The 27191-nt window shown below is 41.2% G+C and overlaps 1 protein-coding gene across 1 annotated transcript; it reads right to left on the bottom strand.

The window, feature by feature from the left end:
- Positions 1–559: 559 nt before the first annotated feature.
- LOC137257918 (uncharacterized) lies at positions 560–20773 on the bottom strand. Its single transcript, XM_067795427.1, has 13 exons — positions 20659–20773; positions 9047–9308; positions 8418–8644; positions 8042–8171; positions 7795–7934; positions 7325–7429; positions 6038–6155; positions 5064–5524; positions 4703–4843; positions 4010–4181; positions 3032–3137; positions 2517–2662; positions 560–2271 (listed from the first exon to the last, which is right to left on the bottom strand). Exons 2-13 carry the CDS (start codon positions 9297–9299, stop codon positions 1823–1825), a joined length of 2448 nt encoding a protein of 815 aa, XP_067651528.1. The 5' UTR covers positions 9300–9308; positions 20659–20773; the 3' UTR covers positions 560–1822.
- Positions 20774–27191: the final 6418 nt, after the last annotated feature.

Below are 27191 nucleotides of genomic sequence, written 5' to 3'. Positions count from 1 at the left end.
GCTTCTTCACAACAAAAGGAGCGTGTTTTTGTTACTGATAAGATTTTTCACACCTGCCAAATCCTAAACCCATAGGAATGGTTTGGAAAGTATCCGTCCTGGACCGGAAGATCGGGGTCCGACAAGGAGAAAACAATTTGTTTCGAAAGTTTCGTTTCATCTAAAAATCGCCCGATATTTTGTTTAAGTAATGAGCTTATGGTTTCTGTGGGTTCCGTAGGCACTGTATCTGTTCACTCTGTAATAGATCGACACAGTCATGCAGGTATTGTACCCCGTAGACACTGCATCTGTTCACTCTGTAATAGATCGACACAGCCATCGAGGTATTGTACCCTGTAGACACTGCATCTGTTCACTCTGTAACAGATCGATACTGTCATGTAGGTATTGTACCCTGCAGATATTGGATCAGATAGACAAGGATTCGTGGATAACTCTCAGTTGGACACAATGGTTGAATAGCTAAAATATTCTGACCAATCTGACGGAGATTCTTCTTGGGTACGGTTTGTAGACTAACATGTCCTATAACATCTATCAATAACAAATCAACTAATGGATCTTGATCGTTTTATTAAGAGCAGTAATAATCACAGGATGACCAGTCATTATATTACACTGAAACTAAACCATAACAGCTCACAGGGTTTCTGAATTCGTTTTTTAAATACTTAGTAGTTGTGTTTCCATTCGTTACAAGATAATAATTAATATGATCACAATTGTACCAAACACCCCTGGCAGTAAGATTAACCTCTGATCACAGTCACATTAATCAAAGATCACAATCCCATTTACAGTGGAAGCTATCTAAACCGGCACTCATAAGGACTGAAGAATTAGTCCGGTTTAGACAACATGCCGGATTGTAGAGGTGATGATAAATGTACAAGCCACGGATAGGACTGAGAATTTATACTGGGGTTGACAACTTGCCGGTTAGGACAGATACCAGTTTTCACAGCTTCCACTGTGCAACAAATCACAGGCAGTATTAAAGTCACTCGAATAACAGTCTCGCAAATTACAGTCCACAGGGACACTGATTACTGGGGTCATAGGAACACTAAATACACTAAAAGCACACTCATTATGGGTTACATGCACACAAATTACTGGTCCCAGGTACACAAAGTATTGGGCAGCATAACTAGAGGGGTCACAAGCAAACCAATCACAGGTCACAGGCACACTAATCACTGGGGTCAAAGGTACTCTAATAACAGGGGTCACAGGAACACTAACAACAGGTCTGACGCTCACTAATTACAGGTGACGGTTACGCTAATTACAGTCCACCGGCACACTAATTACAGGTCACAGACACTGTGATTACGGAGGTCACAGGTACACTAATTACAGCTCAACAGGCACTTAAAGAACAGGGCCCCGTTTCACAAAACTCTCGTAAGCCTAAGGTATGGTAACTTTTCTCGTAGCATTTGTACCTGGCATACTGCAACATAGGAGGTGGAAATGCTACGAGAAAAGTTACGAGACCTTAGGCTTACGAGAGTTTTGTGAAACGGGGCCCAGGTCTGAAGCACACTACTTACTGAACAGAAACACACTAATCTCGCTGAAATCCTTCCATCAGAATAGATACAACTAATGGTGTCTGCTCAACAGGGTGAACAAGTTCTTGATTATAGACAGATCGATGATTTCTCAATGGACCATTGGTGGATAATGCCAAGATGTCTCTGCCCTCCATTAACATCAGAATCAATTAACAAATATTCACCTCCTTTGTCCTTTGTTATTGCACTTTTGTATTTTTTGTAAGGCATACATGTCCTGCAGCAAATCTTCCAATACATCACAGTAAGTCAGCTAATGGGGCTCCTGTGTCCACAGTTTCTTCCTCATCTTCCCCGTCAGCATCTTCCCCATCACCTGAAGCCTCGCTTTGGGTTTGGGTTTCACCATTAGCGATATCTTCTGACTGCACCTCGACCGCTGGACTCTCAGATCTCGTAGACTCTGCCCGTCGTTTCCCAGAAGTCTTGTTCACATTCCCTGAAGCCTCCTTCACATTCCCAGAAGTCTCCTTCACATTCCCAGAAGTCCCGTTCACATCCCCTGAAGCATTGCTTTCAGCTTCAGCTTGAGTATTCTGTGACTGGAATTCAACACCCGGGCTGTCTGATCTCTCAGTCGTTTGTATTGATGTCATTTGAAAGAGAGACAAATCTTCCGATTGGAAAATAACTGATGGGCGGACGTCAGCTATATCCCCGAGCAAATCATAACATTCTTTAAACTGACCTGTAGAATAAATGTAATGCTTTAATCTGAGAAAACACAGAGGGCATGTTTGTAACCAGATGCTTTAATCACTTCTTTAGTGAGATGAATGAGTCCCGGGATTGTTCAAGACAACTGGTATCCTACAAGGATATTGTTTTGCTGCATGTTGAGTCACTATCAGATATTCCTGCCTGATCAGTGTATAATTTTTAATAACAAAATCAATCCTCCGACTCCTGCACGTTAATCACAAACATAGTTACCCGTTTTTCTTTTGAATCTGTATTCGAAGTAAAGATCCATTGTCTCCCACTGAGACACCGTCAGATAATCTTTGTCTTCCAGCCAGCTGCCTCGTAACGTTGTGAACTTGGCAGAAGAAACCAAAATCACCCCCGTCTGTAACAGCCTATAACAACCAATCTAGATGTCATAGTTGTTTGGTTCGCTCGTGGTGCAGAAGACCTGGGTTCGATTCCTCACATGGGTAAACATTTTTGGTGTCCCCTCCGTTATATTAAAGACATAGCGCACGTTATATTACGAACATGCTACCTAATACCCAACTTTTTATATCGCAAATAATATCCTAAGTATGGATTTATGAATATGAATGCTTTTACTTCAGTCTCACAATATGTTCATAACCGAAGCAACATACCTTTGAAAACCAACATTTTGAAACATTTTTTGATACGTGAAAACAAGATGAAACGACAGTGCAGTGAATAAAGGATGGATTTCTCTTGTTTTAGTCACTGAGAGCAGTGATTCTTACCTGAAAGGACGCTGCCTCTTTGGACACAGTTTGCAGTATTTGTCGATTTTGGCTTTTCGTACTGGCATCTTGCATCTGCTTCTTGTCATTGAAAAGACGCGGTTAGCTGCCAATAAAGAAGACATCGGATTATGGTACGGACATATTTAACGTGTATTGATAAGGAACTGTTATCATGTAACAATGTTCACAAGATCACATATACGCCTGGGGGTGCAAATACATAAATCATTTACTGACATCGTTATAAGTAAAACCCCGTTATTTAAGCTACTCATTTCGAAATGCAGTTACGTTAAATAGGCCTTTTTGATAACAAAGCAAAATTCTCTCTCACGAACGTAATTTCAACCAATCAAAGGGACGCACCTCCGTGACGTAACGTGAGGTATGCCTATGGGGGCATTGTATATTTCCGGTGGTTATCTTGTTTACAGGTTTGTCTATAGCTGTAGTCGTGGCAATTTATGATGAAACAACGTTAAACAACGCTGGCAAAATTATATTCTCTCTTGAGATCAATCTCCTCCGTCCTAGCCGCTTAAGTTACATGCTTGCCTGGTCCAGATTCAGCTATTTCAGACCGTCCTGATGAGTGAGTGAGTGACTTTAGGTTTACGCCGCACTCGGCAATATTCCAGCTATATGGCGGCGATCTGTAAATAATCAAGTCTGCACCAGACAATCCAGTGATCAACAGCATCAGCATCGATGTGCGCAACTGGGAACCGATGACATGTGTCAACCAAGTCAGAGATCCAGACCACCCGATCTCGTTTGTCGGCTCTTACAACAAGCAGAGCCGCCTTTTATGACTGGTATGGGTTGCTAAAGGCCTGTGCCACCCTCGACCTTCACGAGTCTCGTCCTGATGAAGTGGAATATTGCCGATCGCAGTTTTAAATATACCAATTTTAATTTCAAGTGAGATTGTATGCTTTTTCACCAAGGAAGCATTTATATAAAATATTCACGCACCTTCCCTGAACTGTTCCTTCATTGTTGCAGAAATGGCGTCACAGGTTCCCAGCCATTTTGAATCAGCGACACCTGGTGTCTTGTTGAACCAATCACCTGCCATCTCCACAGACGGGAACTTTAAAATGGCGACAGAGGTTCGTGCTAGCCATTCGTTATGATCGTGTAAGACCTATAATATTATAGCACATCTTTTAGGGCATTTAGCATATGATGTTTTCGTCTAAAGTAAGATATTTTTATCTATGATTTGTTTGTTACTAGCAAACCCTCCTACACCTTCAATCAGAAAGATATGATGTTAGTGAGTGACTTCAGTTTTACGCCGCACTCAGCAATATTCCAGATATATGGCGGCGGTCTGTAATTGAGTCGGGGACTCAGCAATATTCCAGATATATGGCGGCGGTCTGTAAGTAATTGAGTCGGGACCAGACAATCCAGTGATCAACAGCATGAGCATCGGTCTGTACAGTAGGAAACCGATGACATGTGTCAAACCAAGTCAGGGAGCCTGACCACCCGATCCCGTTTGGGGCCTCTTTTGACAAGCATAGTCGCCTTTTATGGCAAGCATGGGTTAACGGGTCAGATATGAATTTTGAACAAATATTTTCAGGGTATTCCTTCAGAGTCTTCTTGTATAAGGGGAATATTCATGGATTCATCCATGGATTCAGAATTTGTTGTCACCTGTGGCGCAAATGCAATGATTTCTCCCTCACACTCCGCAAGACTCTGGTGTTCTTTTCCAATGGTGTCTCTGAACTCCTGAACACTGGTGTCTGGGAATCGAAGGAAAAGTAACCCATGTGGCTTGTCTGCCACCTCAGGCTAGAAACAAACATCAATGTGGACAGTGTGCATAAATGCATAATTATATCAATCAAGTTAAAATCAATGACAATGATTTGACTTGAGCAAATGTGAGCTCCTAAAAGCAGATAACATTATACTGAAGAAGTGTACCGATCGAAAAGAGCACATAACACACTTTTTTACTTCAGATCAGCAGCTGTGAGAGAATATTTTTCCCCAGCTTCTTCCTTCTTACTGTTACAGCTGTTTCTGAAGTTGCAGCTAGGTTTACCATCTTCAGCGCATCTTCATAGGATGGGGGCTTCTCCATCGGAAGAGCTGAAACTTGGGGTGGGGCTTGAGGTGGGACTTGAGAAGGTGGTTGAAGAGGGGCTGGAGTTATGGATGAAGTTTGGACAATGGATGCTGGCGGCACCTTCCTGCTTTGACAAACCAGCTTGGGTTGTGCTGCTGTGACCACAGCAGCAGGGCGTGGTTCTGCAGCTCCACCAGCGTGGCGTTTCCCTTCAGCACCACGAGAGGGACGTCTCCCAACAGCACCACCAGCTAGGCTAGAGGGAGGGGGAAAGGTGTAGTTTAGAACGTAGGCACACATGGGGGTGTACTTGTAGTTCACGAAATTCCCTTCCGATTGCCGGCAGACTTCAAATCCCCGTTTGCATTTGGTGTAGGTTATGGCACTGAAGGCATCAATCTCTGAAATGAATCTACAATATAGACCAACCGGATTGTACGTATTAATGAGTTTCAATATCACGTTCGCTAGTTGTTATTCAAACAAGGGATAATTGATGAGTTCGTCACGCCAAATACTTGGGCAAAACACCTGAAGCCATTTTGTGTGTCCCTTGCCGTGATAATGCTGGAATATTGCTAAAAGCAGAGTAAATTCATACTCACACTCTCACTCAAACCAGAACGTTTTACGAGATTAGTTGTAAGAAATCCGTTATAGACTAATAAGTATCGCCATTTTTGTCATAAGCTGACACAACCAGAAACAGTAAATTAGGACTGGTCTTTATATCAACGGACGGACACGAGCATTGGCTGCTATTGAACTACGAGAAATCTATTTAAAACAATCCGATCCAAATGGAGCCCAGAACAATTCATAATTTCGGGGAAGCCTTGCCCAATCATTCTTCTATACTAAAGGACTGCTTTCAGTGGGCATTCTTGTGGGCCAGGAAGGCAGACTAGACATACCTGTACTGGGGCCTGCAGTAGCTCCAGCAGTAGCAGGAGTGTGGCCGTACGGTATGGTGCCGATAGTGATGGGAAGGGTGGTCTCAAGGTTAAATCCTAAAGGCACCTCAACCAGAACCTGGTTAATAAAACTCAATGCATTCACTGTCTTGTTGGATTAGATCGCTGAATACATTTATGCAGGTGATACGATGCCTCCCTCTGAGATTGTGGTTGCCAGTCCTTGGTGGAACCCATCCCCAGAAGTACTTGAATTTTACTGCGCTGAGAAAGTGCAATCTCATTTACAATATAACTTACATTTGACTGCAGTAGAAGCTGTGAAAACTGGCTTCTGTCCACTCCAGCAAGTTGTCAACACCAACATAATATCTCAGTCCTATCTGTGGCTTGTACAATAATTATTCAGTCCCTATGAGTGCCGGTTTAGACAGATTCCACTGTACTATGTCAAAGTCATACATAATTGTTCATGGGTAAAAGGTGTTGATTTCAGGCTGTTCGTATTAAGTCTGTCACGGCACAGAAGTTACCCGTGGAAGGTAAAACTGAGGAAACGGGGGTGTTAGACCTTAACCACTTTGGTGGAGCCACATAAATGGTTGTGACCCACCAAAGCTTTCAGTCCTGGTAAATCATGGTATAGGGTCCGAGGGTAGGTCACGGTAGTTCCCGAGACTTTAGTACTTCCTCTGACAAACAATTGTCTCGAATTGTCTCATGATTGTCGCTTGATAGTAACGAACCGTGTTTCCGGGAAAGATTTCCGATCAAACCATCCCCAAATTAGCCCACTGTTATGACTGTCAACAGCTTTGACCAAACATGTTTGTACACTTGGTCCAGTCCTCTAAGTCTAATCTGTGGAACCAGATCTGGTTCTTGAATATGCACTTGTCACAGGAAATATGGTACCGGAAGTAAGCTGGGCACTGTCTCGCCTATCGCAAGTTGACGAGGACGGGCTTGGTGCAGGACGTAACGCCCCTCGGAACTTGCAGACCCTATTCAAACCTAACACAGGCTGCAAACCAGTACACAAATAGTAGAAGGTAGCAAAAACAGATTGTTGTGGAGGTGGAGTTGGGTTCTTCACCCATCTTTACGTGTAACTGTAGTCTCTATTGATAACAATACGCTTTCTAACGTTACCATGAAGCAAGGATGGATTGAAATCTGTTAGAAAACATATCATCAAAATTATGGTCCTTCATGGTTAATATTATGGGTGTGTTTTTGGTTTGAGAATATACAGAAAGCTTCTCATGATCCGTGGCAGTGACCTACTGTGATAAAGTAGCTGACGGCGATGATGTGACAGAACCTGGTCTTCGTCGACGGCGGAATGGCGTCTACTTTCAGCAGTTGGTTGTTCCACACCCGCTCTTCTCCCTGGACAATAGAAAAGCATGTTAAGATTTTAAAATTTCGACTTCAACACTCGATCAAAGTTTTCGTCCTGTGGTGGTCGTTCTTGGTATCAGCCAAAACCTTTTAGACCTGTGTGTTATATAATGGCCTCAATTCTTTCTATCCTGAATGTCTTCAACGTTCTGCTTGCTTTGGGTCCTAATAAATGAGTACATACTCCTGATACAGAAGATACCTGATACTCAGCATAATTTTGTGGTCAAGATTTACGCCAACGTTGGGAACGTACATACAATCCCGTAACTGTTGCGGCTTTCCTACTTCAGGTCCTATCTTGATACACCTAACTAACAAACATCACGTCCAGGAGCGTCAGACTGACCAACCTTCATGACTGGAGTTTCCTCCAGAACCCTGATGACGTTTTCCCGTGTCTTCGTTTCATTGTTAGCTGTGTAGACAACTATCTGTCGCAGCTGAGCCTTTAGTTTCCCCATGTCTTTCGTTGACTCGTTCTTTGCCACAACTGAAAAACAAAACTGATAGTATAACACGAGCTTGAAAACAACCCACAACGTGTCAACATTGTTCATCCACTTTTGACGTGTCACCCGGGGTTTGAACATAGCATACCATTCAGAGCGATCATTTCTCCTGCGCAGTAAGCTCCCCTGTCAGTGGCAGCTCTCAAGGTCAGAGTACCAGCATCTCCTAAACCAAGGACCTTGGAAACCTGTTTCTTTGCCTGGCGTCGTACCGATGCCTATCAACAAAAACATAACATTTGGTTGAGTGTGGAATGTTACAACTGGCTCATACTAAAGAGTAACAACAGACGTAGGTTATTATCTGCGACATGTTTACAAGTATATCACGATGCCACCAAAATTGGTCTCTGCTTCGGGAAAAGAGTCTGGGTCTATGCCTTAATGCTTACTTGAAAGAATTGTTCGCCTTAAGAATCACAAGGTACAAAGTTATATCATGTTTATCACTGACATGCTGTTACCTTATACTGAGGGTCGTTGACATTGATGTCGTCCAGTATGGTGATGCCACGGTACCAACACTGGTTGAATTTGGGGACCGGACTGTCCACCTCAACCTTGACCCAGTATCTGATGGCACCATACTTTACCTCCAAGGAGGACGGAAGACCTTCCTTTGGGAGGTTGAACTCATACCTGTAATTGTGTCGTCCCGCTGTCAGGGTGTGGTTTCGTCCAGTGGTGTTTTCTGGATGTCAGAGGTGAGATTAGCTTGTTATTAATGTGGGCAGATGCACGTCAAGAGGATGTTACTGCTGTTTCCGAGAGAAGATCTAGATATGACGACACTGGAATTGATGGAATAACGAACGATCCCCGAGACGGGTCCAAGTGAGTATCTGTCCCCGGTAAGCGATAGCACTTCAAAAATATATGAATTTACGTTTATAATGAACTGACGGATATTGCAAATAAGGTGAGAAGTCTAGTTCGTGATTAACAATTTAGGTGGTGGTGTACAGGGGTTGGGGTTGGGGGGCGGGTAAGAAAGAGTATTTGGGGGTTTTGTAAGCTAATGTAGCAATATTAACAAACACTTTTGTTTTGCTTTATTATTGAAAGACTCGGTTAGAGAGTAGTTTGATGCAACCTTTCTTGCCAAATACTGTATGAACAAGTCCCAAATATCTTTCTTTGGCGACGTAATTCATGGTTCCTTCATGACTGCCAGATGAGAACCCTTTCCACTTGACCAGCGTCTGCCCATACAGGTAAACTCGGACCGCCTTCACTGTCACATCCTCTGTGACGTCCAGCACTAACGACCCCGTCACTGTCTCCCCCTTACGGTAGACTTCCTTCTTGCCGTCAAGAATCACTGCGCATGTCTGGAATATCGGCATCCTTCAGACCTATAAAAAGAGACCTGTGATACTTGTATTGACGACTGTGAATCTACTTAGTCGACGGTTAATAGCGTCTAAAGTTGGTAGTGTGTATCACTGCTCTCTACAGGTTATGTAGTGGTTGTGTAGCTGGGCCGAAGCAGGTGCGAGGCCGCTGTTTATACACGCCGCATATTGCGACAGGTTTGTGAATTTGACCCTTGTGATCGTGTGAGTGTACTTCACTTGGGATGTGTGCTGTCAGATATGGACGCCGTGAAATACCACAGACGTACACACACAAAATAATCCAAACGTATGTCAGCTGTGCTTTGATCTAAAGTATCTTGTGACTGTGTCTCAGTATTGAATGACAGTGTTAAATGCTGGACGTCACTGTAATGAGTAAACGGAAAGTCACAACATTCTGATAACCGACGTAATGTGACATTGTCTCAACGTTCATCAACAACTCCATGTAGCCATTACCATGAAGCACAGGCAAACTGTAGTGCAAATGGGGTTGCGCAGCACAGAGAATATAACAAGTCTTCTTATATGCGAGCGAAGCGAGCAAAGGTTGGCAACGTGCTACCTTCCTTCCATCCTCTTCCCTCAGTTGTTACTTTTCACATCTTCCTACAACCTCTGTTCTAATACGACCCTCTCATGGTGCGAGTGTTCAAGACTCGTGATTGGAGGCAATCAGATTTAGTAGTGCAATCAGCGACCTTGTTTCAAAAGTGATCGTTCGAAAGATCTCGGTAATTTCCGGATACATCGTGAACACTAGAACCCCTTCCCGATACTCAAATGTTTCCTCTAGACAGGACTTAGTCATGTCATACTTGTTTCTCCACATTGCTTGCATTTGTCAGGTTGAATCTAGGTGGATGTAACACGTGTTCTGATTGGACAGAAAAAAGGGAGAAAAATCTGCTGCCATTTTTTGCAGCTTGGGGATTTTATGAGAACCGCGAAATATGGCCGTATTAGAACAGAGATTCATAGGAATATATGACAAGTAACCTCTGTGGGAAGAGAATGCCTCCCTTCGGATCGAAAATTTTTTTCATGTCAAGATAAAATATCTCCATGGTCAAATTTACGCTCCCATTTCCTCACTTGGTTGTGCCCTCAGATTTCCTACCCCATGTTTAATAATTACTCACGTGAAATATGTTTTATTCAACATTTTAAGCGCCACTCGTGGTATTCAGGTCGTCCTTCATCTCCATTATACCTCTGCCAGCTTCCTAATGAATGGAGTGACGGAACAAGAATAAGCAGAAATTAAAAAGAAATACCCTATTGCTTAATCTTTTCATGAACCTGTTGGAGTTTATTTGTCTTATATGTCAGAATATTGTTAGAATTTTCGTAACATAATTCTACATAAAAACACTTGTGGGCGAAGGAAGCAGGAGAGGTAACTGTAAGCATTCCATATGGAATAATACCTTCCTGTTCCTTCACTTCATTGAACCGGATACTGGAAGGAGTAATGGAGGCGAGAAACGGTCTTATATACCACGAGTTGCGCTTGAAATGTTGAATAAAAAATATTTCACGTGAGTAATTGTTCAACATGGAGTTGAAACTGTGAGAGCACAACCCAGTGAAGTAATGGGTGTATACCTCTGATGGTGGCGATATTTTATTTTGACATGAAAAATATTTTTCGAACCGAAGCACGGGAAGTAAATTGCCAGTCTTTGCTCGCTTCGCTTGAATGTAAGAAGACTGGTCACTCTCTCCTCTGTCTTCTCGTTGGAAATTATCTACAGCGCCACCTACAGAACCTTCCGACGGACGTTGACCTACGACCCGTTCCCGTGGATCTCAGACCAGGAGCCTGCAGCCCCCTTCACATAGTACTGGTCTCAGATTTTCGAAGTCAACACTGATGCTGCGATAGGACATCGCTGCGTCATGTATGCCAATAACCTGTCATTGAGTGTATCGGAAAGTCTAAGTCTTGTCATGAGATTAGTTAATTGTTGGTATTGTATTCCTTTAAATCAGTGCTGTGCTAAGACTACAATTATGGAATTATATCCCCATGTGCTTAACTCAAGGCATTTGCGATGTGTGAAGCACGTGATTTACATGTGCATTCCGGAATGTCTGGGTATGAACTCCCGTTCGCACCAAAAGTTGAAAAATTGCCTTCGGATTCAGATGGTGCTTAATTAATTTTCATGAGTAAACATGATAAAAAAACGAATGCCTTTTCACCACACCAAGTCCTTTTTCGGGGAAACGACATATGAAGAAAAAGTCCAATATTGCCAAGTGCTCTGCAATCTTTTAGAAGAGAGAATTATTAATATAATTAATTATTTGAATATGCATGTCGGTTATGTATGTCGGTTCTGGTATGTATGTCGGTTCTGCAGACTCCAACGCGTAGCCAGGAAAATACCGAGTGTAAGCACAATTGGTGTAAGCACACGACTTAATAAAACATTTTGAAAACAGGGAAACTATAGGATATCTAAAAGTAAGACATTCATCTGAACACGAGGTCAAGTTAAGACAGACATAAACAATATAGCAAAACCTGCTATGAAAACTATGAAAATAAACACAAGACTAGATCAAGCAGACCCTGACCGAGAAGATATTGTTAATACAGTTTCTGTGTATGACCCAATATCAATACTAGAGGAACCAGTCTTAATATTTGTCAATTCTACCGGCTCAGCAGAGAGAGTAGTTGGTTTCTGACGCAGGGCTCCAGACAATCCTTCCACATGAGGAGTACCAAGTTTTTGAGTCATTTTTGGTTGTTTAATGAATCAATTGTAGGTGAACGTTTTGCAGCTTTCTTACTCGCTAATGCACTTAACAAAAGATACAGTACTTGCGGCGTAAAACAATTTAAAAGAATAGATCGTTGATGTTGCCTGTAGACTAAGTGATTTGGGACTGAAGTGTCCGACTGTTTTCTGGTATTATTTATTGCATAGTGTAGACAAAGGCATGTTTTATCCATAAATGATTCGCGAAACACGTTGCGTTCGGTTGCCATGGTACTGTACCAGAAACTGACCAGGAAACATGACAGCAAATTGAATGTATTTTTTTAGCATCATCGATCGCAAAATTTGTGTTGTCACTTCTAAAGTGTAAGCCACCGTGTACATTAAAATTCCTTTATACACCAGTTATCCAGGCGTTACATTGACAATACAAATCTCACCCGGATTCATCTGAATTACAACATCCATAATCTGAAATTTAACATGTAATAATAGTAATTTTGCGAAACTTTAAGAAAAGGTATATGTTTATACTGTCGTTTGGTGGGGTCGAAACGTTATTCATCACTGTTACTAGAATTATTGAAAGATAAGTAGTTGTCTTTATCATCTGTTCTCGGCAGTGCGGTTTTTACGCGGATTTTAGCAACATTCCAGCGATATCACGACAGGGAAGACCAGATGGGGGCTTCACACATTGTGTCCATGTGGGGAATCGAATCCGGTTCTTCGGTGTGACGAGCGAACGCCTTAACAACTGGGCTCCCCAACCGCCCCTGTCAACTGTTGAGAGGCCAAAATAGACTTCGTATAGCAGTTGTAGAATTTTTTGATAAATGATAAATTGATGTTTCTGGTGACATTTTTTAACATTTGTGATTAAAATTCTAAAATAAAATAACTGCAAAATGCATCTGTACATATGAATATATGGCACAACAAATAACATTATTAAACTTAATTACGGACAGGGGGAAATATATAAGGTTAGGATATCTCGAAGTCGGAATATCCCATACGTTGTTTCTATAGCATCAAGGATTAACAACCAAAACATTTTTTTAATTTTTCAGATTCGGAAAAATCTCTTTTCGAACCTGTACGGACCACACGATGTACAAAATGCTATTTTCAAAAGAGAGTTACATCCCTTCCCTTGGGACCCGATATAATCAATCTATTTTCGATATGAGATCATTCATCCTAATATTGGACGATAACAGGCGAAAGTGAAGTTGTGGTTGCATAGTTTGTATCCTATATTCTAGCACGACATTGTGAGATACTCGATTCTGATTGGCGGACTGCTGCACGTGACCGTGCTTAAACCTAAATCAAAGGACCGCTAATTACACGTCGACCGCTTCACCTGCGTATGAATACATAGCACTCGCTGACCTTTTTGTTTGTAAACAAACATGTCGTTTGAATTAGACATAGGCGATTTTCACCTTGGTACCTTCTACGAAATATTCGGAGAAGAGGAATTTGATCTAAAACCGGAATGGTTCGATGACGACCTACTGGAATCAAGCAGTACAAATGAAATTCTTCAACAAGAGAATACAGGCACATCTTTCGGCACACATTGAGTGTCACTGAATTAACGCTAGGTTCCACATAGAGCGGTGCCGGGTATTACACAACTGCTAACATCACATCACGCCTAAGTTAGTAATTCCCCTGATGTTTCATCACTCGTAACACAAATAAATACACAAAACGAACCTCACAATATCTTTATATGCGGGGTTGGAATTTTGTTCAGTGACGGCCGCTTGTTCGGTAATACCCGACACCGCTCTACAAAACAGTCGTACAAAACAAAGCACAAAACAGTATGAATTAAAATGAGAATTTATTATTAGCAACAGCAATAAACTTAAAATACATTAACATTATTTTCCCAGATGAAGGAAAGCTTGAACCCGCTTCAAAGCGTTTCAAGACCGTAAGCGACACCGAACTGGAGACTGTTGTTTTGGATTCCCGAAGCAAGTCTACTTTGCAAACTACCATCTGGGGTGTGAAAATCCTAAAACGTAAGACCTATAAATATGATAAACGAATTAAAATAAAAACAATACAATACAAAACAAAACCCACATCTATAATAACGCGTACTGCAGTACAGAATTCACCGTTCAGTATTGTCAACGCGTAGTATGTGGTTGGTGCGTTGACTGGGGATCGGCTCATGGATAGGATGACTGGAGAATTAGCTCATGATTTTGATGAAGAGCATTATGTTGACGAAGACAAATGAATACGTTGATGAAGACGAAGGCATAGTTTAGGTGTTCAAACTTCTTTAGTTGGTTCCACAAGACATGACAAACAAGTATACATGAATGAGGTGAGCGGACTCAACCCCAGGGCCTTTCCTGCGAGCGGCATAATCCTGCAAAGACACACTCACATCTCACGTCCCAGTATAGATGTGAGCATACATACATATAGTTTTTACCAACAATAGACTGGCAAAGATTCAACAAGGGACAGATAGTGAAACAATAGCACTTCCTTCTGCAGTTGGTGTGATAACAGACACAGCCAAGGGGGATGACCAATAAAGGCCATACATGTCAAATACGGTAATTAATGGGAGTGGCAAAGAGGAACAGGGAAGCTGACAAAACAAAGTACTCGGCGGTAGTGATAAAGATTAAGAATGCAGATTGAATAATAATAACTACATCTGGATACATAGTTTTGGGTCTTTAGAAATATTTGGAAATGGCAGTCCTGAAGTAGACACTATAACAGTATAAATCAATAAAGTCATTTTTGTTTTCCTTTCATTCAATCTAGTTTCATGGACAATCGCCAGATTTCGAGACTCTCACTGTGGAAGAGTTGACCAAAGTCCTGAAGCAGTTCTGTGCAGAGGTCCGGAACAGCGAAGGCAAAGTTTACTCAAAGTCTTCATATGTCGGAATCCGGGCAGCGATTCACAGACATCTTCGTCAGCCACCGTTCAGCTTGAACGTGAACATTCTACAACACAGAGAGTTTCACTGTGCCAATACCGTCTTTAATGCAATGCTTCGAAAAATAAAGCAGTTAGGCCTCTGTAATGTATGTTATCGACTAGTACGCGATCTCGCCAGTTACCTTACAGTGCTACGTTATCGACTGCAGACGACACACAATAAACGTAAATACAACGTCTGCCGAGTCGTCGAGTATGTGACATGATGTCAGAAGTGGGCAATTATAACTTTCGAACTAACAATTTGAAGTTTGACGATCCAGAAAAAGGAGTCTAGATCTCTAAAGAACAAAACGGCAAGTTTTTATGAACTATTATGCTCAGAAATCATAAATAGAAGCAAAAGTTCGCTCAACCGCTTGTTCACGAAATTACCAGCCTGTGCTACATTGAGCACGTAGAAGTGATTCTAGTGAAAATCTTCGACGCTTACTTGTCTATAAACTGTAAACATGGTAACTAGTGAAAGCAATAAGCCTCAGATGAACTGGGAAGCTGCAGATTTAGAGCGTGAATGGAAAAGTTTCAAACAACATTGTCAATTTACGTTCTACGGGCCTCTGTCAGGTAAAACTGAATTACAGAAAGTGAACTATTTAATGACTTATATCGGTGCCAAGGGAAGAGAAGTGTATGAAACATTTACATGGACCGCAGCTGAAGGTGATAATCCTGCAGAAAACGAAGTATGACCAATATGTAGCACCTAAGAAGAATCAGATTAGGTCAACAGTGATATTCAACAGGCGTAAACAAGAACAGAATGAGAGGTTCGACAATTTTGTGACTGATTTGAAGCTTCTAGTAAAAGATTGTGGCTATACTGATTCAGATAGAATGCTTCGAGATGCCATTGTTCTTCGAGCTTATCATGATTCAGTAAGAGAGAAGTGTCTGGATAAAGGTGACGATCTCACTCTTGATGCTGCTATTCAGATATGTCAGAAGTATGAAGCATCACTACAAAGTGTGGCAACCATTGGTGATGAAGACCCCAAGGTAAATAGAGTGTACATGAAGAAACAACCCACAGCGGGTAGGAAACATGTTACAAGTCAGCCATATGCTCCTAAACATGACAGGCATTGGACACAGAAACCCAAAACACGTGAAAGACATTCTAAATCGGACATTTGTAGCAGATGTGGGTATCAAGCTGCTCATGAAATGTCCTGCTAAAAGTTCCAAATGTTCCAAGTGTAAGTTATTTGGTCAACTAGACTTGATGAGGTAGACAATGTAGCATGTCGCAGTGAAGCCAGAAAAACATGTTCAAAAGTTGAAGAAAATGATGAATATGACTATTCTTCAGATGAATACTCACACTTAGTGCATGCTGTTGAGTCCACTGATAAGAAATGGTGGATAGATGTCAGTGTTTGTGGTAGAAAACTGGGTGTTCAGATTGACACAGGGGCAGATAAATCACTCATGCCATGTCAAACTTATGTTGAAATGGGCTTAAAACTTCCACTAGTGAAGACTGACAAATGCTTCAAAAGTTACACACTTCATTCACTTGAAGTTGAAGGTGAGGTTACCTTGCCTGTTGTGTACAAGGACAAAACAGTGAATGTTCCATTTTATGTCATTCACCTGGATCAGAAGCCACTATTGTCAGGAGATGTCTGTGAGGAGCTAGGTTTGATTCAGAGAACCTATGCTGTCACTCAAGACTCCTACTGTACCCCCTGTAGTACATGGACCGAGACAGCAACCAAAGGCCTTAGTGGAAAAAAATCATGTCCAAGCTACATGAAATGGAAGCGAATGGACAAATAGCCAGAGTAACAGAGCCAACTGATAGGGTGAGCTCTATGGTCACAGTGGTCAAGGGTGACAAAGTGAGGATATGCCTTGACCCTAAGGACTTGAATGTGGCAATACGCAGAGAACACTATCCAAAACCCACAGTTGAGGAAGTAGTGTCATCGTTTCCTGAAGCCAGGATATTCTCTGTTCTTGATGCAAAGTCAGGATTTCTCTAGATTTGTCTCGACTATGAGTCCAGTCTCATAACCACATTCAACAGCCCTATCGGACGATTTAGATGGCTCAGATTGCCATTCGGAATCAAATCAGCACCTGAAATATTTAAGCATATTATGGATACTATGCTGGACGGAATTGTAGGTGCACGGGCTATCATGGGATGACATTTTGATCGGTGGAAAGACTGAGGCAGATCATGATCGGATCATGAAAGAAGTCACCAAGAGGGCAGCTGACTTCAATCTGAAGATGAACTTTGAAAAGTGCCAAGTAAAACAGACCAGAGTGAAATATGCTGGTCATATTGTTACACAGGATGGCCTGGAGGCTGATCCAAGTAAAGTGAGGGCTCTAAAGAGATGCCTGTTCCAGAGTCAAAAGGTGATGTGAGACGTTTCCTTGGAATGACTCAGTATCTGGGAAAGTTCTTGCCCAGTCTCAGCAATGAAGATGCACCACTACGTGAGGTCATCAAGAAAGAAGTTGACTTCTTTTGGGAAAAGCCACAACAGAAATCCTTTGAAAAACTCAAAGAACTGTGTAGTTCAGCTCCAGATTTGACCACAAGAAACCAGTTGTGATGCCAGTAGCTTTGCGGTGGGAACAGTACTCCTGCAAGATGGGCATCCAGTAGCTTTCTCCTCAAGGGCACTCACCGATACAGAAAAACGCTATGCCCAAATTGAACAGGAGATGCTTGCAATTGTTCACAGCTGCAGAAAATTCAATTACTACATCTTTGGCCGCCCAGTATCTGTAGAGACTGATCACAAGCCGCTACAGGCGATTTTCAGTAAGCCACTGCTTGCTGCGCCAATGAGACTGCAGTCCATGTTGCTGAAGCTGCAGCCTTATGATCTGAATGTAATGTACAGACCTGGAAACGAAATTCCTGTTGATGACGCTTTGAGCCGCACAAATCTACAGACCAATATTAGTCAATATGGTTGACTACATTGCAGTTGCGCCGACAACGTACCAACAGTTTCAGAAGTGTACCGCTGATGAGTTGAACGAACTTCACTCAATCATTCAGAAAGGTTGGCCAGACACTAGGTATGAAGTACCTCATTGCCTAAGAGAGTACTGGAACCAGAGAGATGAACGCTTCATATCGGACGGAATTGTATACAAAGGTATGCGCATTGTTGTTCGTCCCAGCATGAGAGCTGATATGACGAAGCAAATCCATGCTTCCCACCTGGGCATCAGGAAATGCAAACAACGAGCTCGAGAAGCTTTGTTTTGACCTGGAATGACTGCCCAGATAGAGAGTCTAGTCAAAGACTGTGTGAAGTGTAATGAGTTCCAGAACAAACAGAAGTCAGAGACATTGATGCCAAGTAAAACTCCTGCCTATCCGTGGTGTGAAATAGCAAGTGACATATTTGACTTTGAAGGCAAACCGTACCTTCTTACAGTAGATTACTTCTCACGATTCATTGAAGTTGACAGACTTGCAGATATGAGCTGCAGAACTACCATAGAAACTCTCTAAAGTCAGATCTGCAGACATGGAATTCCTGAGAAGTTGAGGTCTGATAATGGTCCTCAATTCTCCTCCAGAGAATTTGCTCAGTTTTGTGAAGACTATAATATTCAACACGTGACGTCTTCACCCAATTACCCCCAGTCTAATGGTGAAGTTGAACGAGCGATCCAGACAGTGAAGAGACTTTGGAAGGAATCAGATGATAAGCAACTTGTTCTCCTAGACTATCGCTCGACACCACTGGAGTCATGTGGACTCTCACCTGCTCAACTGTCTATGGGAAGACGACCAAGGAACAAGATGCCTGTGTCAAGAGAACTGCTGCTACTAAAAGCCTATGACATGAAGGATGTCACTCTTTGTCTGAACGGGGGCGAAGGAGAGATAAAAGTGGTATCACAATCAGAAAGAGAGTTTTGATCTCAAAGCTCTCTCTCCAGGTGATCCCGTTAGAATGGCTCCTCTACCGGGTACCAACAAGTGGCTTCCAGCTAAAGTTGTTGCTAATCATGCCTATCCACGATCTTATGTCGTAGAGCACAACAACCGGAAGTACAGAAGAAACAGGAGTCATCCAAGACCCTCAACTGAGACAGCTTACACACAGGGCACTAAGCTCTGTAGACCACCCACTCATGAGCTCCTACCTCCACCCAATGCTCGGAGAAACTTGAATGTACATGTGTCTCCTGCAAAGAATCCTGTGACAGCACAGACACGTCTGACTGATGTGTCAGATCAGACATATGTTAAAACTCCACTCAAATCCCCAGAGACTGTGCCAGTAGTAGTCACTAGGAGTGGTAGAGTCAGCAAACCGCCAAATCGTTTGGACTTGTGAATTCTGTGATTGACTGACTCGTTGTTGTAACTTCTTGTTAAAGTGACATTTGCAGTTGAGAAACTGATTTGTGAATTTGTGTATGCTATAAGTGCCAAAGGAAAGTGACTCTTAATTTATTACGTTGGTGATATAACGTCTCAGGAAAAACTCTAAATGCCTAAGTTTATTTTGAGTATTCCAGTCAGAATTGTATGATGTTTTAGACATTTGCATGCAAGTTATGCTGTTAAGTTATGTAAGTTATGTTGTCTACATGCTTTATCAGCTCCAAACAAAGAGGGGTGTAATGTATGTTATCGACTAGTCGATCTCGCCAGTTACCTTACAGTGCTACGTTATCGACTGCAGACGACTCACAATAAACGTAAATACAACGTCTGCCGAGTCGTCTAGTATGTGACAGCCTCGACAATGCCAAACATCACCATGCTATTTCGGAGCGGGGTTTGGAAAAGATACGTAACCAGCAAAACGTTGATAATCCTGTTGATCTTCAAAGCAAAGTTTGGTTTGACCTCACATTGGGATTTGGGCACAGGGGGTGTGAGAATCAAAGGGAGCTATCTTTCGCAGTTGAAGTTGACGATGTTGGCTGCGAGTTTACTTTACAGTCGTCCTACTTGTAGGTCATGGGCGAGTCTATAGTAATGTATTCTAGGGGTGAGGTGAGTTTTCGGTTGCATATAATTGTATAAAACTGTTTAGGGGTTCTACATTATGTAACTGACAGCATTGTATCCATATGTAAGAGACACAAAGAAGTTCTTTGAACATAAAAAACAAAGTTCTTGTACTTTGCAAATGTTTTGTCTAAATCATTGCACACCCTGTTCTTGAGTTGGACGATTCCATATCGATTCCTGGAAAAACGCCCCATCACAACTCTGTGCTCTTGCGCGCGAAAGTGTCCGGATTTCAAACGCGTGTCTGTCGTGCTAGAATGGAGATAAAGGCATTCTGTTTTCATTGTTGCGGTCCTTTATCTGCTGTTTTAAGACCGGTAAATGTTTCACTGTTTCATTTACCGGTCTTAAAACAACAGATAAAGGACCGCAAAAATGAAAACAGAATGCCTTTATCTCCTAATTCGTGTTTCCGTCTGTACAGTATTTAGGACACAAACGCAAACAAGCACAAAGAGACACACCTCCTCGATGCATAGCGACGTCGCTCTCTGTTATTTACTCTTCACATCGTTTGCCGAAAAAAGGCTATTTTCGCTTTTAATCGCAATTTATCTAAACTTCGACGTTGCCACATTTTTAATGCTAGTCAAAATGTTCCAAACTTGCCTTTGTCATTTGCCTCTCATCTTCCCTTGATTTATATCTGGAACAGCATTGCACAGTCGAGCTCACAGGTCGTCGCTATTTTGTCGTCGCTATGTTACACCCTCTCAGGGCACATGAGCATGCGCTACTTTTATCGACGGGACTGTTTTCAAGGGAGGTAATTCACCGTCTCTTCCTGTCTCCCGTTTAACATTACAAACGTTCGTAGTCAGTCGACAAACGTTGTGAAGTTTTTCATTAACACATTGTCAGCCCAGCCCACCGATATTTCCACCGCCACTACGTGTAATCACAGCGTATGTGTGTTGGTGTTGTTTATCTGTACTAGGTCAGATGTGACCGGCGTCATGTACAGAATATAAACATGTTGCCGGTGTGAACTTGTTGCCGTTAGTCAAACTGACTCCAATAGACAGTACCCGGCTACTATGATGGAAGCGTTGTTAATTAAATTCCTTTCTTAGTACTATTGTCTGCAAGAAAAAATGGTAAGAATCCTTTGTAATATTGTAATATAAATTATAAAAATTATAAATTGATATATACTAGAATTATTTAAAAAACCCTAACAATGATACTAGAATAGAGGTTTCACAAATACACTAAAAGCCTCAAAATTAAGTACAATTACGATATATAAAGTTGAATCACTTAGTGTTACCTCTGTCAATTTGCGGACGAAAGAATATGGGGAAACGGAAGAGGCAAATGTTCATAACTTTAACATTGGTATTTGAACAATTCCAAATGTAGCAGTGATATTTTCATGCTTTTCATGAATCAGTTAGGTTTGTTTAGTGTGAACTATTTTATAACTATCTTATATAAATTGGTGTTACAGTGTTTTATTCTTTACAAGGAAAATAGGAATAAAAATATTATATAAGTCATAAAAAGGTCACTAAAAATATTGAAGGTTGGTGGTAGTGTTCTAAAGTTTGTGGTTTTATGCATATGTCAATCATATTGACATTTAGTACGGTATGGAAAGTATTCCAGATGCATTTTATTCTTCTGAAAAGTTTCTATTGCATTTGTGGTTCAGAAAAGTGCTGGATCAAGAGTATTGTCTCACTTTGGATTATTGTGTATCACATGACCCTAGTTTATAGCTCCCAATTGGCTAATTTTAAAAATTCCCATAATTCCTATGCACCAATCTGGGTACTCATCTAACAATACTTCAATATAGCACAGTACAACAACAAGGAACAAGGTCCCCCAGGCATACAGCTGTAGTTTTCATCAGACAGGTCAGTTTGATACTTTAACATGATGCTAAGTTCAAGTGCATTGGATTTTTTTAATAACTTCATTAACTTAATTATATTATAAATGTTATTTGGTAATTTGTTACATATGGTAATGTTGTAAACTAGACAAAGGTGATAACTTATGTTTAAGCCCAAAGTTCATGTCATATTGTATTATAGCTCAGGTGTAAAATCAAACAGTATTGCAAGTATTGTTTCATTTTTCTACAACCATGGTTCACGGTTGTTTAGATGTATATATGTGCAATAGGTTTATTGTTTGTTTTGTGAGTAGAGAGCAGAGATATAGATGAAAGCGTTTTTTTATATTTCTGAATGATTGGTATCTGCTTCCATTGACTTCAGCTTTCCCTGTGTTAATGCATGCAATGGGTTTCTTTGCATTATGTGAATGGAGATCATCAAAAGTTCTGGGGAATGTGTTGTCACAATGACAAATGATGTTTCCACTTGGCAGGTCACATGTGAACACATGGTCCAGATTATCAAGATCACATACTAGGCTCTATTCCACAAATGGTTAAGATGTATTCTCATTTGTCCACATATGTCTATTTGTTATGTACAGCTTTCCAGTATCTACGAAGGGTTATCAAATATTTATCTGACTCTATGTTTTTATAGTTGTGAACTTTATTGCCTATCAATATATGTGTACATATTGCTAAGTTTAACAGTTTCTTGGGCAAACTAGGTTACTGGACCATGAATTATTTCCCTTAGTGGCACAACCAATGTATCATGTAATTATTTCACTTGCTCAGTTATGTTGAATAACTTCATTGTTGGATTACAGAATTTATCGTGGTAAACTGCTTGGGCTGCCTATGCCAAACATCATGTATTGCACAAATTTTAATAAGAATGTTATGTCATTCCAGGGCTTACGATTACCAATATGAACTGAATAAACCACCCCTCACTCCCCTACAGCGAGTCATGTGATTCTTGGCGCCTTACCCCAGCTGTAACACAAATAATATATATGTTAACTCATTCATTTATATAGGTTTGTTTATAATTAGTAATGCTCAATGCTGTTATGATATGCAACATGTTTTTGGATATACTTGCCACTGTGCCATACAGAAAAATGGTTCTTTTAAAAATTTGCTTTTAACTCACACTGTTGTCACTTTTCACAAATTGATTATAAACCTCAGTTTCATTTCATGATTGGAAAGCATATTGCTAGGGTTTGGTGTTGCAAACTGTTCCTCACACCTGTGAAAGTAATTCCTTCTCAGCAGCCATAAGTATGGTATTTTGTCTTTAACACAAAACAATCCGGTTCACATGAATGTACGTTCATGAAGGCACATGAACAAAGGGAAAACGAAGACATTAAGTTTAGTATACTCTAAAGTTGTTTCACTGGTCTGTAGATTACTACACACCTACATGCACATTCGCCCACGGCGGCCCTATATAATTATGCGACTGCACCCTGGGAGACTATTTTTTGACGATTTTTCAGAGTATTTTGGGAAGAGGTGAAAAGAAATTTGGGGAAAAGGTGGAAAGGCATTCCTTGCACACAAAATGTACACCAACATCTCAGCATTTCAGGAAAAAATACTTCGAGTCTTCCTTCAGCCGTTTAGTGGTGATGCGGTCGCTGTTTCCAACACACCTACATGCACATTCGCCCACGACCACCCTTTATAAATATGCGACTGCACGTTGGAAGGCCGTTTTTTGGCGATTTTTCAGAATACTACGGGGAAAGGTATTGTTTGCACAAGAAATGTAGACGAACAACACAGCATTTCAGAAAAAAATACTACGAGTCTTACTTCAACCGTTTAGTGGTGTTTGCGGTCACTGTTTCCAACACAACTACATCCACATTCGCCCATGTCGACACTATATAAATATTCGACAGCACGTTGGGAGACCATTTTTCGGCGATTTTTCAGAATATTAGGGGAAGAAATAGAAAGGCATTGTCTGCACAAGAAATGTAGACGATTATCTCAGCATTTCAGAAAAAAAAACACGTCGAGTCTTACTTCAACCGTTTAGTGGTGATACGCTCGCTGTTTCCAACACACCTACATGTACATTCACCCACGGCCACCCTTTATAAATATGCGACTACACCCTCTGAGACTATTTTTTGGGGGATTTTTCAGAATATTTGGGGAAAAGGGAGAAAGGCATTCCTTGCACACGAAATGTAGAGAAATATCTCAGCATTTCAGAAAAAAACCGTCGAGTCTTACTTCGACCGTTTACTGGTGATACGGCCGCTGTTTCCAACACACCTACATGTACATTCGCCCATGTCGACACTATATAAATATGCGACTGAACGTTGGGAGACCATTTTTTGGCGATTTTTCAGAATATTAGGGGAAGAAATGAAAAGGTATTGTCTGCACAAGAAATGTAGACGAACAACACAGCATTTCAGAAAGAAATACTACGAATCTTACTTCAACCGTTTAGTGGTGATGCGGTCGCTGTTTCCAACACAACTATATGCACATTCGCCCACGCCCACCCTATATAAATATGAGACTGCACGTTGGGAGACCATTTTTGACGATTTTTCAGAATATTTGGGGAAGAGATAGGAAGGTATTGTGTGCACACGAAATGTAGACAAACAACTCAGAATTTCAGAAAAAAATAAGTCGAATCTTACTTCAACCGTTTAGTGGTGATACGGCCGCTGTTTCCAACACACCTATATGTACATTCGCCCGTGTCGACACTATATAAATATGCGACTGCACGTTGGGAGACCATTTTTTGGCGATTTTTCAGAATATTAGGGGAAGAAATGAAAAGGTATTGTCTGCATATAAAATGTAGACAAACAACTCAGCATTTCAGAACAAAATACTACGAATCTTACTTCAACCGTTTACTCGTGATGCGGTCGCTGTTTCCAACACATCTACATGCACATTCGCCCACGGCCACCCTTTATAAATATGCGACTACACCCTCTGAGACAAATTTTTCGATTTTTCAGAATATTTGGGGAAAAGGTGGAAAGGCATTCCTTGCACACGAAATGTACAGAAACATCTCAGCATTTCAGAAAAAAATACTACGAGTCTTACTTTGACGGTTTACTGGTGATGCGGTCGCTGTTTCCAACACAAGTATATGGACATTCACCCACGACCACCCTTTATAAATATGAGACTGCACCCTCTGAGACCATTTTTCACGATTTTTTAGATTCTTTGGGGAAGAGATAGGAAGGTATTGTGTGCACACTAAATGTAGACAACCAACTCAGCATTTCAGAAAAAAATACTACGAGTCTTACTTCAACCGTTTAGTGGTGATACGCTCGCTGTTTCCAACACATCTACAAGCACATTCACCCACGGCCACCCTTTATAAATATGCGACTGCACGTTGGGAGATCATTTTTTATTTGGCGATTTTTCAGATTATTTGGGGAAGAAATGAAAAGGTATTGTCTGCACAAGAAATGTAGACGAACAACACAGCATTTCAGAAAGAAATACTACGAATCTTACTTCAACCGTTTAGTGGTGATACGGTCGCTGTTTCCAACACAGCTATATGCACATTCGCCCACGGCCACCCTATATAAATATGAGACTGCACGTTGGGAGACCATTTTTGACGATTTTTCAGAATATTTAGGGAAGAGATAGGAAGGTATTGTGTGCACACGAAATTTAGACAAACAACTCAGAATTTCAGAAAAAAATAAGTCGAATCTTACTTCAACCGTTTAGTGGTGATACGGCCGCTGTTTCCAACACACCTATATGTACATTCGCCCGTGTCGACACTATATAAATATGCGACTGCACGTTGGGAGACCATTTTTTGGCGATTTTTCAGAATATTAGGGGAAGAAATGAAAAGGTATTGTCTGCATATAAAATGTAGACAAACAACTCAGCATTTCAGAACAAAATACTACGAATCTTACTTCAACCGTTTACTCGTGATACGGTCGCTGTTTCCAACACATCTACATGCACATTCGCCCACGGCCTCCCTTTATAAATATGCGACTACACCCTCTGAGACAAATTTTTCGATTTTTCAGAATATTTGGGGAAAAGGTGGAAAGGCATTCCTTGCACACGAAATGTACAGAAACATCTCAGCATTTCAGAAAAAAATACTACGAGTCTTACTTTGACGGTTTACTGGTGATGCGGTCGCTGTTTCCAACACAAGTATATGGACATTCACCCACGACCACCCTTTATAAATATGAGACTGCACCCTCTGAGACCATTTTTGACGATTTTTTAGATTCTTTGGGGAAGAGATAGGAAGGTATTGTGTGCACACTAAATGTAGACAACCAACTCAGCATTTCAGAAAAAAATACTACGAGTCTTACTTCAACCGTTTAGTGGTGATACGCTCGCTGTTTCCAACACATCTACAAGCACATTCACCCACGGCCACCCTTTATAAATATGCGACTGCACGTTGGGAGACCATTTTTGACGATTTTTCAGAATATTTGGGGAAGAGATAGGAAGGTATTGTGTGCACACGAAATGTAGACAAACAACTCAGAATTTCAGAAAAATATAAGTCGAATCTTACTTCAACCGTTTAGTGGTGATACGGCCGCTGTTTCCAACACACCTATATGTACATTCGCCCGTGTCGACACTATATAAATATGCGACTGCACGTTGGGAGACCATTTTTTGGCGATTTTTCAGAATAATAGGGGAAGAAATGAAAAGGTATTGTCTGCATATAAAATGTAGACAAACAACTCAGCATTTCAGAACAAAATACTACGAATCTTACTTCAACCGTTTACTCGTGATACGGTCGCTGTTTCCAACACATCTACATGCACATTCGCCCACGGCCACCCTTTATAAATATGCGACTACACCCTCTGAGACAAATTTTTCGATTTTTCAGAATATTTGGGGAAAAGGTGGAAAGGCATTCCTTGCACACGAAATGTACAGAAACATCTCAGCATTTCAGAAAAAAATACTACGAGTCTTACTTTGACGGTTTACTGGTGATGCGGTCGCTGTTTCCAACACAAGTATATGGACATTCACCCACGACCACCCTTTATAAATATGAGACTGCACCCTCTGAGACCATTTTTCACGATTTTTTAGATTCTTTGGGGAAGAGATAGGAAGGTATTGTGTGCACACTAAATGTAGACAACCAACTCAGCATTTCAGAAAAAAATACTACGAGTCTTACTTCAACCGTTTAGTGGTGATACGCTCGCTGTTTCCAACACATCTACAAGCACATTCACCC

Source organism: Haliotis asinina, chromosome 12, assembly GCF_037392515.1.
Source record: "Haliotis asinina isolate JCU_RB_2024 chromosome 12, JCU_Hal_asi_v2, whole genome shotgun sequence".
NCBI lineage: Eukaryota > Metazoa > Mollusca > Gastropoda > Lepetellida > Haliotidae > Haliotis > Haliotis asinina.
This window is presented reverse-complemented; position numbering and strand designations above follow the sequence as displayed.